At 48.6% G+C, this 21,198-nt stretch overlaps 1 protein-coding gene across 4 annotated transcripts in view; it reads right to left on the reverse strand.

Annotated features, from left to right (window-relative positions):
* Positions 1-6,955: 6,955 nt before the first annotated feature.
* Positions 6,956-21,198, reverse strand: part of ADAMTS7 (ADAM metallopeptidase with thrombospondin type 1 motif 7) — a 69,250-nt gene continuing 55,007 nt past the window's right edge. For 2 of the 4 annotated variants that reach the window (XM_061594774.1, XM_061594772.1), the window contains 5 exons: positions 20,596-20,748; positions 18,686-18,859; positions 16,259-16,405; positions 15,663-15,822; positions 6,956-9,532 (listed from right to left, as the gene is read on the reverse strand). In XM_061594774.1, coding sequence (XP_061450758.1) covers positions 9,384-9,532; positions 15,663-15,822; positions 16,259-16,405; positions 18,686-18,859; positions 20,596-20,748 — 783 coding nt within the window. In that variant the 3' untranslated portion in view covers positions 6,956-9,383. Of the gene's footprint in view, positions 9,533-10,062; positions 15,379-15,662; positions 15,823-16,258; positions 16,406-18,685; positions 18,860-20,595; positions 20,749-21,198 lie in introns of those variants that run through there. The other 2 variants (XM_061594773.1, XM_061594775.1) reach the window with 2 other exon arrangements.

Raw genomic sequence — 21,198 nt, forward strand, 5'->3', positions numbered from 1 at the left:
GAGGTGTTAATTAAAAGCGTGCTAGAAAAGGGCCCAGGTTAGCTCTTATGTAAAAAATGAAGGAATGTGATGTGCGCTGAGAACCTTTGGAGAGTTTTTGTAGACATTTTCTACAACTGAAAAGTTTTGTTCAATATTTAATGTTGTTAGAATTTAACCAATAAAAATTCTTCATTTCCCCAATGATGTTCTGAAGAATAACAGTTAAATATTTTCTTCAACTTTAAGCCTGGAGCTATGGTTGCTTTTCATCTTGGAACAAAAAGGGTAGTCATCACGGTTCATAAAAGGTAAGTGCAGTAAAGCGTCATCTTTCTACTCAAATCTAGTTGTCACCCCCTGTGAATTCTATTCCTCACTTTCTGCTCTCGTCCACACCACTCTTACTCCTAAGGCCCTTACGGATGGGGGTGGGGGGAAGGAAAGGTAGAGTAACTGTGCGCTTCTCTCCCCACCTCAGCTATATAAGGGCTGCATGTGGCTCATCCTCAACAGGCCTGCTGGGCCAAGGCAAGATATTTGTGGTCTGTACCAGTTGCCTGAGTAACTGTTTAAAGCACACTGAGTTCTGACATTTAGGCAAAATCTCTGATGTGTAAAAAGAGTCTGCTTCCTGACTTTGCTGATCATGCTAAAATGCAGTTCCTTGGGATGACGATAGAGGGCATTCTGGCACTAATTAAGATGTCTTGTTCTTGCTAAGGTGCCGTTCCTCATGATGCTGGTATAGGGCACTCCTGCACTAATTAATGCTTCCTGTGGGCTGTGGTATTTTCAGTCTTGTGTTTGCTCTGTGTGTGTCTATATATAGCAGGGTGGGGGGCTTTTCAAGCCTGCGACCCACCTTTCCCCATGGGCAGCTTTCAGGGAGCCACATGCTGGTGGTGAGCAGGGACTGAGGCAAAAGCAGGCAGAGCAGTGGATGTGACTGGCCTTTGTACAGTTGGCAACACTCCAGACACACACAAGTCAAGAGGCGTACAACCTCTCCCAGGCAAACAAGGCATCGTCACTGTCCAAGGGCACCTCCCAGCAGGCGGGAGGCACTTCAGAAGGTCATCGAGAGTGGCCAGTGAGTGATGTGGCCCAAGGAGAAGGTGTGGTCTGAGGAGAGTCCCAAGGGCCAGATGGAGAGGCCTGGAGGGCCAGGCGTGAGGTTCCCCAAAGGTTCATTTGTAGTACAACTGGCAAGTCCTGTCACATTGGCAGTTGCCCAGCAAGGAACGTGCCTGGATTCTCCCAGCTACCAGTAGTAGTAGTAGTAGTAGTTGCATTTAATTCCTGCAAAGAGTTCCAAGATGGTATACATGGTTCTTCCCCTCCCCATTTTATCCTCACAACAGCCCTACAAGGTAGGTTAGGCTGAGAGACACTGACTGGCCCAAAGTCACTCAGTTTCATGGCTGAGTGGGGACTTTGAACCCAGGCTTCCCAAATCCTGGTTCCAACACTCTAACCATTATGCCAGGCTGGGAAATAATGACCAAAACCTGGCAGTGACAGAGATGGCAGCAGTCCTTGTTTGCTTATCTGGGGATGAGGGGAAATGCAGCCCTAAAGTCCACAGGTGACTTATATTGGGATGTTCTCCAGTTAGTAACATGAAGATGAGGAATTGCCACTGAAGTTCCAGAGCAGCACATGCAAATAACAAGAAACACATTTATTGTGCCCCTATTCAGGTCATTTCTGGCCATTTTGTGTTGGGATGTTAAAAGTGGGCTAAACTGTGAGCTGGATCTATGGGTATCCCAAAGCCTCATGTGAGTGTCTCATCATGTGGTTGGGTTTGGTTGGAAGCTGCCTCCTTTTGGGAGTGAAGGGTTTGCTTGATTCCCCCTCCCCCCGTTGCCTGGTGTGTTTTTTTAGGGGGTGAGTGTTTTGCTTGTTTGGGGTAAGATTCTGAGCATCACCAGTTGTTGCTTTGTGAAATGGGTATTTTATGGTACCCATGAAAGTTTCTTAAATTTTCAGATGTGCCCCTCAGAAAGGTTTCGGGACCTTAACACAATATTTAATAATACTTTTTTTTTACCAATTTAACTAGAACAGACATTAAACCAAACAGGCCTGTCATTTCCTGGCTCTTCCCCGTTATCCCTTGTTTAAAAATCAGTGTTGGCTGCTTTCCAATCCTCTCTCCTGGAGGCCAGCTTTTGGGGGAAGTTGTATATTTCTATTAGAGATTCACCAATTTCAGGTTTTTGTGTTATTTTGTTTTTAGAGCTCTTGGGTGGATGCCAACCTGGCCTTGTGAATCATAAATGTTTGATTTGTTGATAAACCCTAGAACTTCTATCTCTTGACAACTCCATTTCTCAAAAGTCTGGTCTCAAGAGTATTTCTGTTATTAAATCATGGTTATAGTCTGTTGCCTGCCTTGTTTCCCTTCCATATCTCCTCCTCCAAGGGAAAGGCTGCTAAGTAGAATCACTAGCCTCTAATTTACACCTGGAATCTTTTCCCATGGCGCTACATTATTTGGAAAGTTCAGCATTTCCTTTGCTCAATGAGTATGCCGGGGCATGGAGCACACCCCAGACGGTTCCCATATGTGGCTGACATATGATACTTTCTGGGGCTTGAGACTCAGTAAGGGTGGGAGGTGGGGGGGTACTCAGTTACAATCTCACAAATGTTTGAAACGGTGCAAACATCTGTTGGGCTTTGTAACTATTTTTTTAAATGAGCAAACCTGGCTTAGAAGCATGAGATGGACCATCCTCTGAAGGCTGTGCAAGTGAGATGTAGCAAGCCGCCTCTTGCTGTGCTGGGGTTGAGGCTGATGGAAGTTGTAGTCTAAAACATCTGAAGGGTACAAGGTTGAGGAAGGCTGAGCCAAGGTGTCTAAACGACGTACACAGTCAAAGAAGAGTTGAAAGGGGTACGAGAGATGAAAAAGTCTGATGGTTTTGCTCTGTGCTGAGGGAAATCTGCTGCTGATTTCCTGCTTATTTTTCCTCCTTGAAAGAAAACTGTTTTGAAATTGTTTCTCAGTAGCCTTGTATGGATTTCCTGTCATCGTGATGTGTGGAGAAGGACCTTTGTGAGGGCTGATAAGGGGCCACAATGTGCTTCTGTGCACATTGCCCCCACTTCGGGGGTTGTGAGAGCTCTGAGCTCTGGCCCCAATTTTCTGCACAGTTGAAGCTTTGCAGATGCTTACCCCTGCTGGAAAATCTGCTCAGAAATGTTTCCTTCATGTGCCCCAAAGGGTAAGCTCTGGCTGATGCTGCCTGTTTTAAGAATACCGGTTTAATAATAATAATAATAATAATAATAATAATGGTTAGCATTGCTGGAAAAGAAATTTCCTTCATGTGAAAAGCATATGGATTATATTGTTATCTTAGGACATGCTTTCTGGCTTTGCTGTTTAGGACTTTAAAGAAAGCAAAGAATCTCTTTCTCCCTGCTTTGGAGTCTTTTCCCTTATTCAAACCAGCTTAAGACAACATAATGTGCAACAAGACCAAATGTTTCTTTTGGTAAATGACATGAGATTTAAGAATTTTTTGGCACAATTTCAAGGCACAGTCCATTGCCAGTCCACCCAGTCAGATTTGGTCACATGGACCGGGGTGGGAGCGCCATCTTGTCCTCTGCCTCAGGCATCAGAAATGTTGCCCTGGTCCTGGGCACCAATTTGGGGAAGGCCACATTGTCAGATGAGGCTGATTTATTCTAGATTTGGTTACTCTTTGTTCCTTGGAGAAAGTAACAGGCTGTCCCTGGCAGCCACTGGAACAGCAAGCGTGTATTTTATATTTTTTGGACTGTTAAGAAAAAGTGCTAGACTATTCCTTCGTATGTATATGTAGGGGGTGGGAGATAGAAACTTAAAAAAAGATTAAGGTGTAAGAAATTTTCCATTGTTCTGGAAAATGCTCCGTTGTGGAAAAAGCCCCACCAGTGGCAGCTACTCACCCCCACCTCCAATTCCATCATGGTGCCTTTTGTGACTCGGTTTGCAAGCTCTCAATGGCTAGCAGGGGTGGGGGTGCACTCAAGGGATAAGATCCAGGTAGGCCTCTCTGTCAAAGGCAACATAAAGGTGCCGAGTCTCTTTTCGCTTCCCTTGAAGTGGCACATTATCTAATGTGTCAGATGGAAAGCCTGGCCTAGAGGGCTTTTAGAAACCCAGCTGTTGTGTCCTAGCCCACTTTCTTTTGCAAAGTTAATACAATACAAGCGAGATAGTGAAGGACAACACAAAGAATTGCCAGTCGCCATAGTGATCAGATGTGACTCAGTGTTTACAGGAAACAAGAGTTTTGGAGAATAATCTCACGAGACTGGGAGATGGTGCCACTCTTTCCAGCCACATGCTGAATAGCAAGGCATGAAATCTCCCGGGAACAAGTTCTTCTTCCGCCACGTAAGGCCAGTCAAAGTGGAGCGGCACAAGGGGAGGGGAAGTAGCTCTCTTTAATTTCAGAGACCATCTTAATATTAAGGGCTATATAAATATATGAAATAAATAATGAAATTAAATGTAATTGGTCTTGTGCTGAAAAGCTGTCAGCGGATTATGCCCAAGAGCAAAGCGGAAAGACACTTCTGTCTTTCAAAAATTAAGCTACTTGCTGTGAATGTTTAATTGGTGACATTTTTGCCTGTTTTAGAGATGCTTGATGTATTTTGAGTGGGTAAGGTGGAAGTAAAAAAAAATCAAGAGTAAGATTATTTTTAAATGTGGTTTTGAATTACTTATTTTTTACATATAATTTCTATTCTTGCAAACTTGAGAATTTGGGAAACGATCATCCCCGCCCCGCAAAAGGAAATGTTTTGCATTTCCTTTAATATTTGTGTTCCCTGTTTTCTCTTTCCAAAAGGTAGCCAAAAGCTGCTCACAACAATGTGCCAAAACAGATAATAATAGCAACACAAATCAAACAATGGGGGGGGGAAATATAACAATATAAATGCTACAATAATCAACAAAATGAAATTATTATCATTATCCCCATATTATTAAGCAGAAAATGCCAATAATCCAAAACACATCATCTTTGTCATTTATTAAGTGGATATCCTGCCTTCCTTCCTGAAGCAGCCCAAGACTACAAACATTTCAGTTTGAGGTTGCTAAAATAGGGAAACCAGACTATGACAGGCCCCTCTAAGGCAGCAGTCCACAACCTGGTGCCCTCCAAACGTTTTGAACTACAACACCGGACCCCTGTGCTGGCTGGGACCGATGGCAGCTGAAGAGCTGGTTTAGGACACCTAGAGAGTTTACCTCTTGGGTCATGAATGAAGCACACATTCACCCACTCTGTATACACACTGCACTACAATCTGCTTTAAAGGCTGGCTACGAGCCCATTTTTTGGCCACTGTACACACAACATCATCCCTATGTAGTCCCTGTCCCACACTGCTCTGCCAGTTAAAGGGCATTCTGGTTGTCTGGTGATAATCTGTTTTCTCAGACTCTTAGGGCAAACCTGACATTGCTACTGATAATGTTGCCTGTTGCCATCGGCCCGCTCCACTGCCTTTTCTATCCTTAGGTGAGACACAGCTGGCAGTGACCTGCTCCAGTCCATGTTAGCGTAGTTGGAATCATCCTTCGTACAATCTCTTGCTCCTTTGGATGTCTCTGATTTAGTTCTCCAGGGATTCTGTGGAGGAATCTGCCCCTTTTCGGATGTTGATCTTGAGACCAGAAATATGTGGAGCTTCTTAACTTGGGGGGTGGGGGTGGACAGCAAGTGAAGAGGGATATGATAAATGTTGCTAAAATTATGTGTGGTGTGGACAGAGAATGTCTTCCTCATAATACTAGAACCCAATGAGGTCATCCAATGAAGCTGACTGGCAGTAGGCTCAGAACCCACAAAACACAGCAGGATGAACCTCTCAAGGGCCACTAGTTGAGATGACCTTATGGGTCAGTGGTACCTTGTCTCTACCACTTGCTGGAGAACAAGAGCAGGAAAGGGATATTGCACTCATGTCATGTGTGTTTGTGGCCTTCTTGCCAGAGGGACCCGATTGGGCACAGGATGCTGGACCAGGTGGGCCTTTGGCCTGACCCACCTGCAGGGATTTCCTCCTGTTCTTACCTGCTCACTCTAATCTGTAGCCGAGTGTGGCCATTTCTCTCTCACACACACACTTGCATAATCATCCTTTTTATCCACTCTGACATTTGGAATCAAGTGGGCTTCATTAAGAGCTCCCCTATGGCTTTACCTTCAGCTTGATGGGGTGTTGCTATAGTGATAGACAGCTGGCCGGGGGGGGGGGGGCTCCACATCAGCAGTTACTGGCCCAAGCTGCTTGGTACCCTGATGTGGGGCATGCCTTCCCCTCCAAGTAATGCACAGGGCCTAAAGCCAGCCAGGCTATTTTGGCACCTGAGGCAGAAAATCCCATGTATATAAAAACTGGCCACATGTGCAGGTAAATGGAAACTTGTGCACCTGCCCACAATGGACCTCAGGATTCTGGAACTCAGGGAGGTGGGGAAATGCCAACCAAGGGGAGAGGAGAGGACGACAACACACAGTGCGGATGCATCCCATCGAGCACCACCCACTAGCATGGATGGGGAACACTGAGAGAGAGTTTAATAGAAAGCGCTCATGTGTAGACAAATGCGCAACAAAAGCGCACATGGAGAAACTGGATCCATGTGACCCAAGTGTGCATTAACACTCCGGGGTACACAGCCCAAAGCAGACACAAGCAAACCATGGAAGAGGCGCTTTAAGCAGGCCCCAGCGAGGCTGATCTCTCTCTCTCTCCTCCCCACTTTCCAAATCCTTGTGTGATGCACAGCTGAACTGTGCAGGGTAGGAAGGTGGAGCCCAGAGCAAAGCTAGTGGTGGCATCTGGCCTTCTGGTTAGCCAGGATAAGTGAACCACAGAGACTCTGCAAGAGGCTGCAGCAGAAATGTGGAGTGAAAAGCAAAAAACCAAAGGACACAGCTCTTGCTTGATTATAACAATTTAATTTAACACACTTGAGAGCTACATACCTTTTTTTAAAAAAAATCAAAATTACAAAGATACTCTTTTGTAACATCTCCTTAGAAAGAGTATTATTTAATTTTCATGTATCTCTGATGAATTGCAGGGGAAATTCCATGGTTGACCCTTGAGAGCAGAGGTGCGCTGCTGTACACAAGCAGGTATGCTGGGCTTCAATAAAAGGCTCTATCTAGTCCCCTGGCTGGAGATAAAAGACCACCTTCTCCTAGCTTTGAGATAAAATAGCTGATATACAACTTACTCTGATGAGGTTTTGTGGCTTCCATGCTGGAATGCATTTTTGCCCACCAAACATTAAGAGTAATTTTAAATTAATCAGATTAAACAGCCACATCTTTGATTTCTGTAAATCAGTACTATTGATTCTGGCAATAAGATCTTGAAATTATTAGCAAATGAAATTATTAGCAAATGTTCAAAAAAAGAGAATAGAAATAAAGAAATGAAATATTCTCTATTCACATAAACAAAGAAATGTGAACTAATCAGGAGTTCACAAAATATTATGCCCAATTATATAAATGGGAGAACCCAAGTAGAATAAACCCATTAAAGGAGGAACACAGGGCCCTTGTACATGAGAACATTTTGGACAATAAGAAATTTCCATGTTACAGAACAATAAATCTTCAGGGTCAGATGGTTTCTCAGGAGATTTTTATTTTTTTTTAAATTAAGGATACTTTAATGTCATATTCAGAGAAAGTCCACAATGATAATTCAGAGGGAGAATGTATCCCTGACACATGGAGAATGGAGAGGTCTTATTAGACATCTAGGAAAGCACAATAGCAGATTATAACTTACACCACTGAAGGATTCTGATGACAGGCCATTGTGGCACCCTGAAGGAACGGGGTTTTGGTTGCGATGCCCAGATATATGGCAGGGCTGTTACTCGATAGCACCCTGAGTAAAAGAACCACATGTGGGTACCTGTGGGGAGGAGTGCATTAGTTCTGACCCCTTTGCCAGCTCTGTTGCCCTCCACACTTCTGAAGGCAGCCTTCTCTACTTCAAAAATCAGGGGAGGTTGCCTTCCACCTAGTGGAGAGCGACGAGACTAGGCAGGCAGCAGAGCCATTGGGACCCCACCCCTGTTGCATGATTACTTCACACTCGGTATGGGGAACCCCAATGTTGCTGGACTCCAACTCCCATCAGTCTCAGCCAACATGGCCCATGGCCAAGGATGATGGGAGCCGTACTTCAGCAAGGTCTGGAGAGCCACAGACGTCCCCTTTCCCCGTGTGACACAAATACTGGACGCCCAAAGACGCTATGAATGTCAGACAGAAACAAAGTGTTTCTAAATCAAATGTCTTTTTGCCGACAAGGATATTAACGTGATTATCACAAATGCAAGAAACGCAGCCTCAGTGTCAACCAGTTCCTGAGTTACAGAGAGAGAGAAATCCCAGAAGGTGATCTTGGCAAGTTTAGGTCAAATCCACACCACACATTTAAAGTGCATGGTTTCCCACCAAGAATCCTGAGAACTGCACTTTGCTGAGGGTGCTGAGAATTGTAGCTCTGGGAGGGGTAAACTACAGCCCCCAGGATCCTTGGGGGGAAGCTGTGTGCTTTAACATATGGTGTGGGTGTGAGATTAGACTCCTTCGGGGAAGCCAAACTGGTAGCCCAGTCAGAAATGACAGTTCACCTTAACAGACACCAGACGGCAGAACCAGAGAAAGTCAAGCCAGAGAAGTTTGTCTTAGTCCAACTTGGGTCAAAGTCAAACCTCTCTCAACTCCACTGCTCTGGTCCCACTGCCTACGAGAGACAGGGTGTGCAGCACCCAGCTGAGCGAGTTTGAAACAGACCTTGAACCGCAGCTGCTGCTCTGAGCTCCTCACAGCAACAACAGGGCAAAAATGATTACTGTCACAATAATGTAACCAAAAGATCAAAATACACTGTCTGGAATGCTGGATGTTCATCCTTATAAAATATAAAAATAATTGTGTGTTGTTTTATAAAAAGAAATCACTCAAGTCAAGAGTTTTGCGTTGGCCTGCCAACACCGAGTGATACCTGAATATCTTCAACAATAGCACCAGAAATGTGTCCAAGAGCATGTCAGAATTACTGCTTTTGTAGAGTAGTTGAGGGTGGCCTTGCCAACGGCAAAGCGGATCCTCACCTGCTGTGCGTTTGAGGGCAGTGGACTTGGGCGGCCTTGAGGGCACTTTGGTGAGAGGACCAGTGTTGAGCACAACGGTTTCTCTGAGAGCAGCACCATAGGAGGTCCTGTTGGGGGAAGGATAGCATGGCAACTGGACAGGGCCAGGGGCCAAGCCTTCTACAGCCACCGGTGGTCTTAGCGCCCTCCCCAGCGCTCCACCCTCCAAGGGGTCCCGGCTGAAGAGGAGCATTCACTTCCGGGAGGCCCGCTCTTCGCCGTGGCCATGCTGCTGGCAGGTTTGGCAGCACTGGAGGCTGACGGTGGGGAGGTGGCACCTGCTCAGGACCAGCAGAGTCTGGCAGAAGCTGAAGGAGAGCCGGTCGCGCTCACAGGCAACACCTGCGGGAAGAAGGCAACATGTCTGCCGCTGCCCTTGAGGTTTTTGCAACCTGTTCGCCGTTTTCTCTCTCCGGCCCAGAGTGTCCCCCCCGCTGTAGCTTTCTCTGCCCAACCACAGGCCACTCTGAGCCCTGAAAGACACAAGAAGCGCCTGGCTGGTGGCTCAGCCAAAGGGGGCCCCTCCAGTCCAGCACTCTGTTCTCCTAGCAGCCAACCGGATGCCTCAATGGGGAGCCCCCAAGGAGGACCCGAGCGCAACCACCGCAACACTCCAGAGGCCCACAGCACAGGGAGAACACAGCCACAGTGGCTAGCAGCTGCTGATAGCCGTGCCTTCCCAGATTTATCTCCTGCTCGCCTGCTCCTTCCTCAACCCTCCCCACACACTCCACAGCTTGCTGCCCTCTTTTTCTCCCTCCCTTCTCCACACTCCTGTCTCCTCCTGATTTCTCCCCCCCCCTTTTCCCTTGGTACCCTCCCTGCCCCCTCTGCCCCTGAAGGGGTTTCTCTGCCCCTTCTCCTCTCAGGACCACAAGTGGCATTGAATGCCCGTGTTGACCCCGCTGCATGTTTGTGTGTCCCCCCCCCTTTGAAAACAGCAGCCACTCCATGTGCTTGTGTGTGTGGCAGACGTGCATCAGTCAGAATTGGTGCCAATTGGCAGTTTCCCTCCTGAGGCAAATTGCTGCCTGGTGCTGGGGGGTTTTTCACTGCAACTGTGGGGGGAAGGCATATTATGTCCCCAATTCTTCCCCCTTCAGCTGTTATTTTAAAGAAGTGCACCCAGCAGGAAACTGTGTGTTAAGCATCATGCGCTGCGTGTCCCAGAGCCTATTTTTCTCCCCCGGGTCGCTCTTCTTTCTTTCTTTCTTTCTTTCACTCTGATCATTCCCCCTCCCCCAAATCTTCAATCCTCTTTAGGCCCTCAAGGCTTCTAGTCTCCCAGCAATTCACAGCAGGAAAACAGTTGCAAATACAAGCTAACATCACTATGCAGACATTTCCTGCCTTCAACCTCCAAATTTTTTGGAGGGGGCACAGAGCCTTCAAGGCCATCTACCACACACTCTCTCTCCCCCCCCCCGCCCCAAGGATGTTGTCCTTTGATTCACACCTCCTTCTCATCCAACCCCAGAGCCGAGGAAGGGGCAGTGGGGCTTGCCCTGTTCCCCCACAACTGGGGCCCATTCCCATTCCCACCCATCTTGTACCCCACCACACATCCAGAAGAAACCGTCATCCAAGGGGCCCCCAGTCCTGCCCTTGGCTCTGCTGACGTGGTGAGCGAGCAACATATTAGCAGAGCTCATTTTAGGTCCCTCCATGTGGTGGGGCATTCAGAAGAAGCGTTCCCCGGGCAAAAGCAGCAACAGCCACATCGTGGCGACAAATGTGAGAATTGGGATTCCCTCCAGATGCTTCCTGTGGCTGCCTGGATCCCCACCAGATGCGGAGAATGAGGCTGAGCTAGGAGAAAAGCCCGATACCCTCCCCAAGGTAAAGGGTTGTAATGGAAATAGAACCAGGCCCTCAGTTGACAAGATCTTAAGACCCCTAAGCACAAGAGTGACTTTCCACTGACAGTGTGAGCCCATTATCCCAGGCACTATCAGATGAACCCACCCCCCACTAATCACCAGCCAAGAAGAATGACCTGGGATTAACCTGCTGCTTGCTCAGGCCTGATGATGTGAAAGCGGAGCCAGGAGGCCGAAGCACTAAGTGGGGGCAGATGGCGCCTGGATACTTGGCAAGGTGCTCATGAGATCGTGATTAGCAGCTCTCTCCCATTACCTCTGGGACTCAGAACTCACAAATAGCTTGCTGTACACTGGACTGCTGCAGCCCCTTCCTATTCCTTACATATCACCACTCTGGCATCCTTAGACCAACCAGGAAAACAGAACACTGTCACAGGAAAGTTTCCCACCACATTTTCCCCAGTGCTCATCCGAAAAAGCACCTGCGCCCTTCAGGAGTCCACTTTCCAGCCTCTTATGCAAACCACAGAAAGCAAACAGTCCTCCCCTGTCCTAACGTAAGGCTCCGTTCCCTAGGGACAGTGGTGGAGAACCTGTGGCCTTTCAGAATTTGTGGGCTGCGCCTCCCATCAGCCCCAAGTAGCATGGCCAGTGGTCAGGCATGACAGGAGCTGCAATCGTACAACTGGAGGGCAACACATTCAAAGCATCAGAACATCTCTGTGGATCAGGCCAAAAGGGGCTCATCTAGTGGTCCAGCAGTCTGGCTTCCTGCAGGATATCTACCTACATGAAATAACTTCTCACACACACGTGGACGCACATGCATACACACATGCACATGCATGGACACACAGTTTCACTCAATTTTTTAAAAATGACAGTGCCACTGATAAGCCAAGGAAAGGCAAGTTTCTGCAGAGAGTGAAGTTTTCCGCTTTGGTGATTTTAACAAGCTAGTTTAACGGCCTTCAATTACTTTCTCACTGCTCATTATAAAGTTTGGCTTCTTGTACAGTCCCAAGCTGGAGTAAGCTGACAGGCTACAGCTGCAAAGAGTAACAACCAACACACACCCCTCCTTCCCCCTGGCTATTCCTTCCTGACATTCTGTTACTAAACTTTTATTAGCCTTCTGGCTGCCGATAACAAATGGGTTTAACAGGCTGAACTTCTGCATCAATAATCCAACATGGATTCATGTCCTGAAGATACTTTTCCCCTTTTCTAAAGTGAGGCATGATGCCAGGAAAAGAGGCTTCCCCACCCAAGACAAAGAGAGCTTCTAGACACGCAGCTTCCAATGCTATACAATCATTGCTTTTCCACTGCAGGCTATACGGGGACTTGCCACTGACCTCCCATGCTCTGGGAGCATGTATCAGTGCTTTGAGTATGTGCGTGTGCATCCCGCCATGTTCCACCTACACACTGTGGGGACAGAGCAGACCGCCCACACTCAGGATTGCTTTAATTATTTTCAAAGCCACTGTTTTGATGGTTTAATTTATAATTTCCCCAAGTTATGTCTTCTGAGAGCATGTACACACTGTGTGATAATGTGCATTCCGTGCTTCATACAAGTGCCTTTTTGGGGGTGCTGTACTCATCATGGCATCCCCATGGCATCCCTGCCCCACACTAATTTCTCAGTCTAAAGCGCATTCTGCTGGAACGGTTATAATCCATTTTGTGCTGGGAATGCCTTTTTCGAGCGCAAGAGGCACACATGCTTACGCAGGCAGCGCTTCCTCTGGTCACCTCCCATTGGAGCAGACCTACTGGCGCTGTGGGGCTGTGCCACTCCCCCTCACCGTGTTCAACTTAATAATTGATGCAGTCTGTACTTTTTGCATTTCATCTTCTTTGTATCTCACCCTCTTGCACAACTGTGTGGGCGCCCACACACACGTGTATATAATCCTGTATTTTATCTTTGGTCTCATCCCGATCAATATAACAGAGCCTGCCAAAACCCCAAAGCCGCAATTGTTGTGTTCCCATTTTTCTGGGACGCTATTTTGCAGACAGTTTCCCCTAATGCCCCTCAAGACCAGGCCAGCCTGCAGGAGGCTCTGCACAAAAGGAAGGGAACTTGACACCTCTGCATCAGGCCTTGCCGTGGGGATCTGACTTCACCCCTAAGGCAAGGGGCTGACACTCTGCCTTGTGCTCCAGGGTTTGGCAGGATATCTTTTCTTTCTCATTGAGGCTTCCTGCCCTGGGCCATAAAACCAATATAGGCCGTTTTAAAAACCAGAATGTTTAGCCCTCCACACTCCCCCCATAATGTCATCCAACGTTCATGTGGGGAAAGGCATGACTTTATATATCAGGACTATTGTATATCCATCATCGCTACAGCTGGGATGGCTGGGGGGGTGGGGAGGATCTGCATTTCCACTTTATCTGCCATGAGTCACAAATATTCTTCTGGAAAGAGACCTGCACTTTAAGGTTAGCATTTCCCTTGCCCTACGCTTACAAACAGCTGCAGTGCAACCTGCTGGGAATCGCCAGGAAACGCTATGCACCGTGTTTGACCAGGCCCTCAGGGGCCTTTTGTATACCCTGTACCAATTTGGTATTTCCAGCCAGCAAGTAGAGGCCTAAAGCAAGCTGTTATAGCCTTAAGTTAATCAATATATATTCAATATGTATTTGTTAGCAAAGCCTGGAGGCTTGTATTCCCCTTTCAGGCCCCAGCATCTTTGGGTATGTCAGATCACCTCATAGCCACCTGCAGTCTAATCTAGGTGTTTTAATGAGGATATGATGGCTTGCCCAGTATGATGCTGGGAATGTATCTTGTTAAGTGTAAAGGCATCAAAGGAGCCCAATTAGGCATAGGTTCAAGTATATGTATATTAGTAGGCAGTTTATAGTTGGCTTGCCTAGTATGATATTGGAAGGCACCTTGTTAGACTTCAGAGAGTCCTGATAGGCATAGATTCAAGGATAAAATGGATGGGTCGAAAGGACGGTCAATGAGCAGATAGTGCAGCTGTGGCTTGTTAGTACACAAGTCAGGTAACGGTCAATGATGAAGTATGCTTGTTAGTAGAGATGAAGATAAAGATGATAGCTATGAAGTTTGCCAAGGGAGGATACTAAGGTGCACCTGGAACGATACTATAGTTTTTAGCAATTAGTTTGCTTTGAAGATGTTCTGTGAAAAGATCAGAACAGCCAATTATATGTCATAATATGTTACTTCAAAGTGTATAATCTCATTAATCATATATGTAACCTCATGTGTATACCAATGATATGTGCCAAGATTTATGCTATATAACCATGACCTGTGCCCGGTATGGGTGTTCAGTCTCTGACGTCCGCTACTGCAGAGCGGTGGGACTGATCCACTTTTATTGGGAATACTTGGCTGAATGCTGTAAGTTACTCAATAAATTTTAACTCTTTGTAAGCAAACCTCTTGTCTGCATCTCATCTCTGGTAATCCAAAATTACCCTGAAGGAATACACCTTTGCGCACTTGGCGCATCTCTGGATCGGAACCACAGTGGTGGTACTGGACCTCTTAGAAAGAGAATGGACTTGCATCAAGAGGGCTCCCGGGGGGGTTGCAACATTTCTGCAGTGTATATCAGTCGTGGTCCCTGTATATCAGTGATAGACAACCTGGTGCTCTCCAGATAGTGTTGGATTTCATCCCCCCCCCCCCGCAGCACCAGCACCAGCCAGCATTGCGGTCCTTGCAACACTGCTGCTCCAGATCTTCTGCGTTGGAGATGCTGAGGGCTGGACCTGGGCCCTTCTGAAGGTACTCGGCTGAGGACCCTCCTTGCAATCTCTCTGGCTTGTGACCAACCCAAGGGCTGGAAGGGCGGAGGGTGGTGGCTCCATGCCAGTGGGGCAGCAGAATCTGCTCTGGGTTTTCAAGGAGCTGTCCAAGGGACTTCACCTTCTTGGCACGGACGTGGAGGCATCAGTCACCACTGGGTTGGAATGCAGCCCATGCAGCTTCCTCCTCTGCCTCACCGCCCCCCCCCCAACAGCAAGCTCAGTCCTGCCAGGAAGTTTTAGTTATGACAGAAAAAGTCCATCCAAAATGGGGTTTTGCAGAATGCCACCGTTTGCTTCCTGTTGGCTTCACCTTTGCCTGTGTGGGAGATGCGCCAGGAAGCTGCCTCATACGGAATCAGACTATTGGTCCATCTAGCTCAGTAATGTCTTCACTGACTGGCAGCAGCTCACCAGACTTTCAGGCAGGAGTCTCTCCTGGCCCTACCTGGAGATGCTGCCAGTGAACTGCACCCGAGGCCTTCTGCGTGCACGGCAGATTCTCTGCCACTCAGCGACAGCCCTTCCTTTAGCAGACACTGTATCACAGAGCCACTGTCCCTGAAAGGCCAAGGAACCTCGCTAAGCTGGTGTCCAACAAGAACTTACTGCTGACATCGCAAGCACTGCTTACCTTGGCATCCCCCAAAACAGCGTCACCACAAGGAACTGGCCCTTGACCATCAAGGCCACAGAATGACCCCCGGAAAGTGCAGGTGCCAAGCGGGTGCACACTGAGGTGCTCACGGGGCAAAGAGCTCCAGGTGGTGACTCAGTCAAGAAAGCAATCCACACACCAGCCAGGAACATCCCCTCCACCCACCCCCATTGGCGCCACTACTTACTTGGCTGGCTGTGACTGCAGTCCTGGGGGTTGCACTTCTGGGTGTTCTCTGGCCACTGTTCATGGTCACACAGGCTGTTGTCTTCTTCTGCCTCACCAGTCTTCGTGTTCACGCACTTCACTTGCCTCCTCTGGATGCCCCCACCACACGTGGCTGTGCACTGCAGAGAACAAGGAAGCTCTGACCATTGAGCCACAGCATGCCCTGGACAGCACCAAGGGAGGAGGCCTGCCTTGTTTCCAAAGACAATCATCAAGGCAATCCAAGGGCTAAATCCAACGGAGCACTAAGTTAAAGTCACTGAGCGCTATACTTCTCCTGCCGGGGAAATGTTTTGTGCCAGCCAAACTTTGTTGGGCAAGAAAATGCACAAGCAGGTTGCTGTTAACTTTGCTGCACAACAGTCTGCCAATCTGAACAAGTTTCCACCTGCACAGCTATTGCATCAGATCCCTTTGTTGTGCAACATTAAAACTGAGCCTCACACTCGTGGCCAGAGAACACAGACTTCAGCCCCCAAAGTGGAACTCTAACCTGGATGACTTCCCATCAGGGATGTAAGAGGCCGATTCATCCTCTCCAAAAGGCCTGCTTACCTGCCCCCAGGATCCCACCGTCCACTTGGTACAAGGGTGGACGTTGCAAGGCCTCGTGTTGTTTGGACGGAGTGCTTCGTCACACCTTCCAAATTCGGGGCAGGTCACCAGCCGCTGTTGCTCTCCTCCTCCACACAGCTCAGAGCACTAAGGGGAAACAATTGGGAATCAGCTGGAGGAAACCACCATCAACCCCTTCGGGGGGTGCTTCATGTCAGTCCGCTCTAGCGGGCACTTGGGCATGAGCCAGTTCTGAGCCAAGGAGCAAACATGGTGGCAAAAACCACAGGGTGTCACTCACCCCCACGCAGCCGCCTCTGTGGGCTTCTCCATTTGGTGAGGTTCCCATGGGGTAAAGGATGGAGTTGATGTCCGCTCAGGGCACGGGAAGCAAGCTGTGGCAGCCCCCAGATGTTGTTGGACTCCAACTCCCATCAGCCCCAGCCAGCATGGCCAATGGTCAGGGATGCTGGGAGATGTAGGCTAGCAATACCTGGAGGGCATCATGTTGGCTACCCCGATTTAGGATGTGTCAGTGTTGCAGCAGCCTGTATTTCCTGCTGTGTGCAGAAGACTCTCTCTGGGGACATCCCTGTACTAATCAAGTCCAAAAAATAAGCTATACAGACCAGTTCTTGGTAATTCCCTCACTTTGGACACGGAACAGCAACCTGATTTTCAGTCTGTTTCGGTCCCTTCCCTGCTGCTTTCAAAACTGCATCTCCTGATGTTGTCGCTCTGGCCAGTTTTACCTTTAATTTGCATCTCCAAAAAGGGGTTTTACCATTAAAGTAAAACTGACCCTCAGCTGCCTGAACTGGTTTAAGCTTGTTATTTTCCCTCAATCAAGTCTTCCAGGCAGCTTACAAACAATAAGATTGTCAATAAAATGACAACATCCTCCATCAAAATGCACAGGGGATTGTTAATTTTTAAAACTTGGTGCCTAAAAGACAGTGATGTCAAAGCCAGCCAGACGTTTCTCCCCGGCCATCCTGTGCCGCTGATGCAACAACAAATTGATACAAGCTGTGATGACAAGATGGCTCTCTGGGGAAACCTGGTAACTGTGCCGTCTCCAGAGTAGTGTCCAAATTTGCATGGATGCAAGTTACAGGTTGCTGAGGTGTGCTACAATCCTCTTGGAGTAGACTTCCCCAGTGCGGTGTCCTCCAGATGTTTTGGACTGCAACTCCCATCAGCCCTAGCACCACGCAGTCATGCTGGCAGGGGATGATGGGGGTTGTAGCCCAAACCAAAGGTTGCCCTGGAAGCTGGATAAAGTGGAAAAAACACCAGCAAACACCCCTTGGAACAGCTCTAGTGGACAGCACCACACAGATGCCCAGCAGGTGGCAGGGAAGTTGGTCCTTCTTCTTTGCCCCAAACTTGGGTCTAAAATAATAAGTTCCAGTGTGTGTTCAGTTGGACTCGTGTGAAGTTTTCCTTGCCATCATCCATGAAGCTTCATTGCCTCCCAAATCTCCCAGTATCTCAGAGAGCAGCCAGCTGGCCTCTGATTCGGAGGGGAGGGACATCTCCCCATGTCCACTGCTCAGGCCAACTTTCTGTTCCCCAGACTGACCTGTAAACTGCCTGAGGGGGGACATCAGCCTCTGGGGGCAGAGCATTCTAACTGGTCTCCCACCCCTGTGGGAGGACTTTGTAAGATGGCTCAGTTGCAAACTCTGACACTTTAATTGGAAAAAAATGGACTGCCTTCACGTCGATCCCCACTTGTTGAATAGGGTTTTCATGGTAAGCAGTATTTGGGGGAGGGGTTACCATTGCCTTCCTCTAACTTAATTTAAGTAACTTTATTAGATAGCTAAGATCTAAACGTCCTGCAAGGCTGAGCAAAGAGTTGTCACCCACTCTTTCAGTCAATCCTTTTGTTTACAAGCCCAGACTAAACATAGAATTGACACTGTTCAGTGTTAAGCTGTGGCAATCTGAGCTATCTTCTTTTGCACAGAGCATGCCGTATGATACGGAAACAGCAAAACTCATTTCTTGTGTTAATTTCTACAGCTGGTGATCTGATGGGGCTTGGGAGCTTCAAGGCTTTGGGAGCGAATGTATTTGCAGAAGCTCATCAGATAAGAAGGAGCATCAACTGGCAGAAGTTGTTCTGACTAAACCAAATGGACACTTTTGAACCAGTAGAAAAACTGCAATTGGGGTGGGGTGGGGGTCATTCCCCAACTTTGGATTTTTTCCCCTCCCTGTTCAGCATGACAATAAAAATGAATAAATGCTCTGGAGGGTGGAGCTCCAACCCACACCTTGCAGCCCGCCCAAATCTTGAGAGAAACTGGGAAGGGGGTCCTCATTAGTAAGACGCTCGCCCACCCCTGTCCTAGCACTAGGGAGCTCCGGGCTGGGCTCTCACCGCCCCCCGCCACCCCGTGCTTGCCCACTGCTCACCTCTCTCCAAGCGGACGTGTACCAGCCCAGGCACGGCTGGCTTTGGCAAGGCATCTGCGTTGGGGGCTTGTACGGGGTGGCCTGGCAGTGGAAAGGGCGGAGGGGTCGCTGGTCTCGGGTGTCAACGCAGTGGATGTCCCGGACTTTCACTCCACCTCCACAGGTCCTGGAGCACTACAAGCCAAGCAAGGCAAAGAGCACACTGATGGCTGGACAAGCAACACCAACATTTTGGGATCAGGGCAGGGGCTGCTATTAGGAAGCACCCTGGCTGTTTTCAATGGGAGCCCATATTTATACCAATTAATCCCCCGCTTTTCCACCAATGAGCTCAAGGAAACATGCACGGTTTGTGCCACTCCTGCATTTTATGCTCACAACCCCCTGCAATGTACATAATAACATAAGCAGAGCCCTGAAGCCGGATCAGGCCAAAGGGGCCCATCTAGTCCACCGTCCTGTTCTTACAGTGGCCAACCAGCTGCCCGTTATGGGAAGCCTGTGAGCAGGACCTGAGTGCAAGAGCCTCACTCTCTCTGCCTGCAGTTTCCACTAACTGATATTCAGAACCATGGAGGCAGCCATCACAGGTAGTAGCCATTGATAGCCGTATCCTCCCTGAATTTGCCTAATCCAAGTTGGTGGCCATCACTGCCTCCTCTGGGAGAGAATCCCATAGTTTAACTATGTCCTGTGCAAAGAAGTACTTTCTTTTGTCTGTCCTGAATCTTGCAATGTAGTTAGCCTGAGAGATAGTGAGTGGCTCAAGATACATGGAGGTTAAGGCTATCAGTGGTTACTGGCCATGATGGCTATGCTCTCCCTCCCCCCTCAGAGGCCTCTGAATGCCAGTTGCCGGGAATTGTCTGGAGAGGGCTGTTGCATGTCAGTCCTGCTTATGAGCTGCCCATTGAGGCGTCTGGCTACTGTGAGAACAGGATGTCGGACTAGACGGCCCCCTTCGGCCTGTCCCAGTTGCAGCCAGGCTCTTCTGATGTTCTTATCACCCCATAAGTTTAATGGCCAAATGAGGATTTGAAGCTGAGTCTCCCCACTCCTCAGCCAACCCTCTAACCACTACACCACAATGGCTTTGTGCTGCTATCAGATTTGCTGGTGTGAAGTCCAGCGGCATTTTGAAAATATCCGTGCTGACAATTTTTCCCCCAGTAAGAAAACTGCCATGTCCCAAGTCAGATCAAAGGTCTATCCAGCCCAGGACTGTGTGCCTGCGCTGATTAGAACTGGGTCTCCAAGGGTTTGGAGGACTCCCCAAAACTGCTGCTTTGCCAATGCCAGGGACCTCTGTGTGCAAAACATCAACAATGTAATTTGTTGGCAATTTTCAGTGAGAGGAGAAGAGAGGTGGGTGAGTGGGAAGAAGTGAGAGCAGCCTGCCCCAACCAAGTGCCTTCTGAATGTTTTGGACTACATCAGCCCCAAGGGCTGATGGGAATTGTAGTCCAAAACATCTGGGGCAGGCTGGGTTAAAAGTACACAACTGAGGAGGCATCATCTAGCAGCGCATGGCTTTATCGGAGAGCAGACATTTGGGGTTGTAGCCAATGCTAGTCCTACTCAGAGCAGACCCACTGAAGCTAACAGACATGACTACCTTAGGTTCCTGAACTCCAATGGGTGTACTCTGAACAGAATATAGCTAGATACAATCCTCGAGGTCATGCTGTTAAGCCTATGTCCTCAAACATACGGCCAAGAAACTTGACTTCTGCTATCGAATGAAAGCAGGAAATGTTCAGCAGACAAGGGGAAGATGAACAGCGCTGGTCATGTGGTCATCACTGGGCTACAAGGTCAACATACGAGACAGAAGAACAAAAGCATGAAAAGCCAAACATGTGGGCGGGGAGATGAGGCCCAGCGGCCTTCTCCATCATGGGCTTGTCTACCTTACTCCAGTTCCCAACACGCCAGGTGGAACACGGCCTCAGGTAACACCTTCGGGCAGGGATCGGCTTTCTGGCCGGGCTGCAGTCTTCCTCCTGGCCTGTGCTGCAGCGCACGGTCCTCCAAATGGCCCCAAGGCCACAGGTGGTGGAGCACTAGAAGCAAGAGCAACCATGAACAGCCTGGCCTGCTGCCCCGTTCTGCCCAAGTCAGCAGAGCCTGGCTGGCCCTCAACCTTCTGTTAGCGGGGGGACGGGACCTCAGGGCTGGGGGCTGAACATGGCCCTCCAGGCCTCTCTACCTGGCCCTCCTGACTCCCCCCAGACCACACCCCCTACTGGCCCCGTTGATCTCAGGGGCTTCTGCTTGGCTGGAATGCATCCTGGATCTCTGGTGATGCTTCTTGCTTGCCCAGATGGAGGACTGGGAAGGGCATCTGAGTGTGTGAAGAAACTAGTCTTCTGTACAAAGGCAAAATTTACATTTGTTGCTCTGCCCACCCACCCCCTGCCACTGGCATGTGGCCCCCAGGAGGGAATGTGGCCCTCAGCCTGAAAAGGATTCCCCAGCCCTGCTGTAAGGCCCAGACTCTGACGTCTTTGGGA

The sequence above is a fragment of the Rhineura floridana genome, chromosome 14, assembly GCF_030035675.1.
Source record: "Rhineura floridana isolate rRhiFlo1 chromosome 14, rRhiFlo1.hap2, whole genome shotgun sequence".
Lineage (NCBI taxonomy): Eukaryota > Metazoa > Chordata > Lepidosauria > Squamata > Rhineuridae > Rhineura > Rhineura floridana.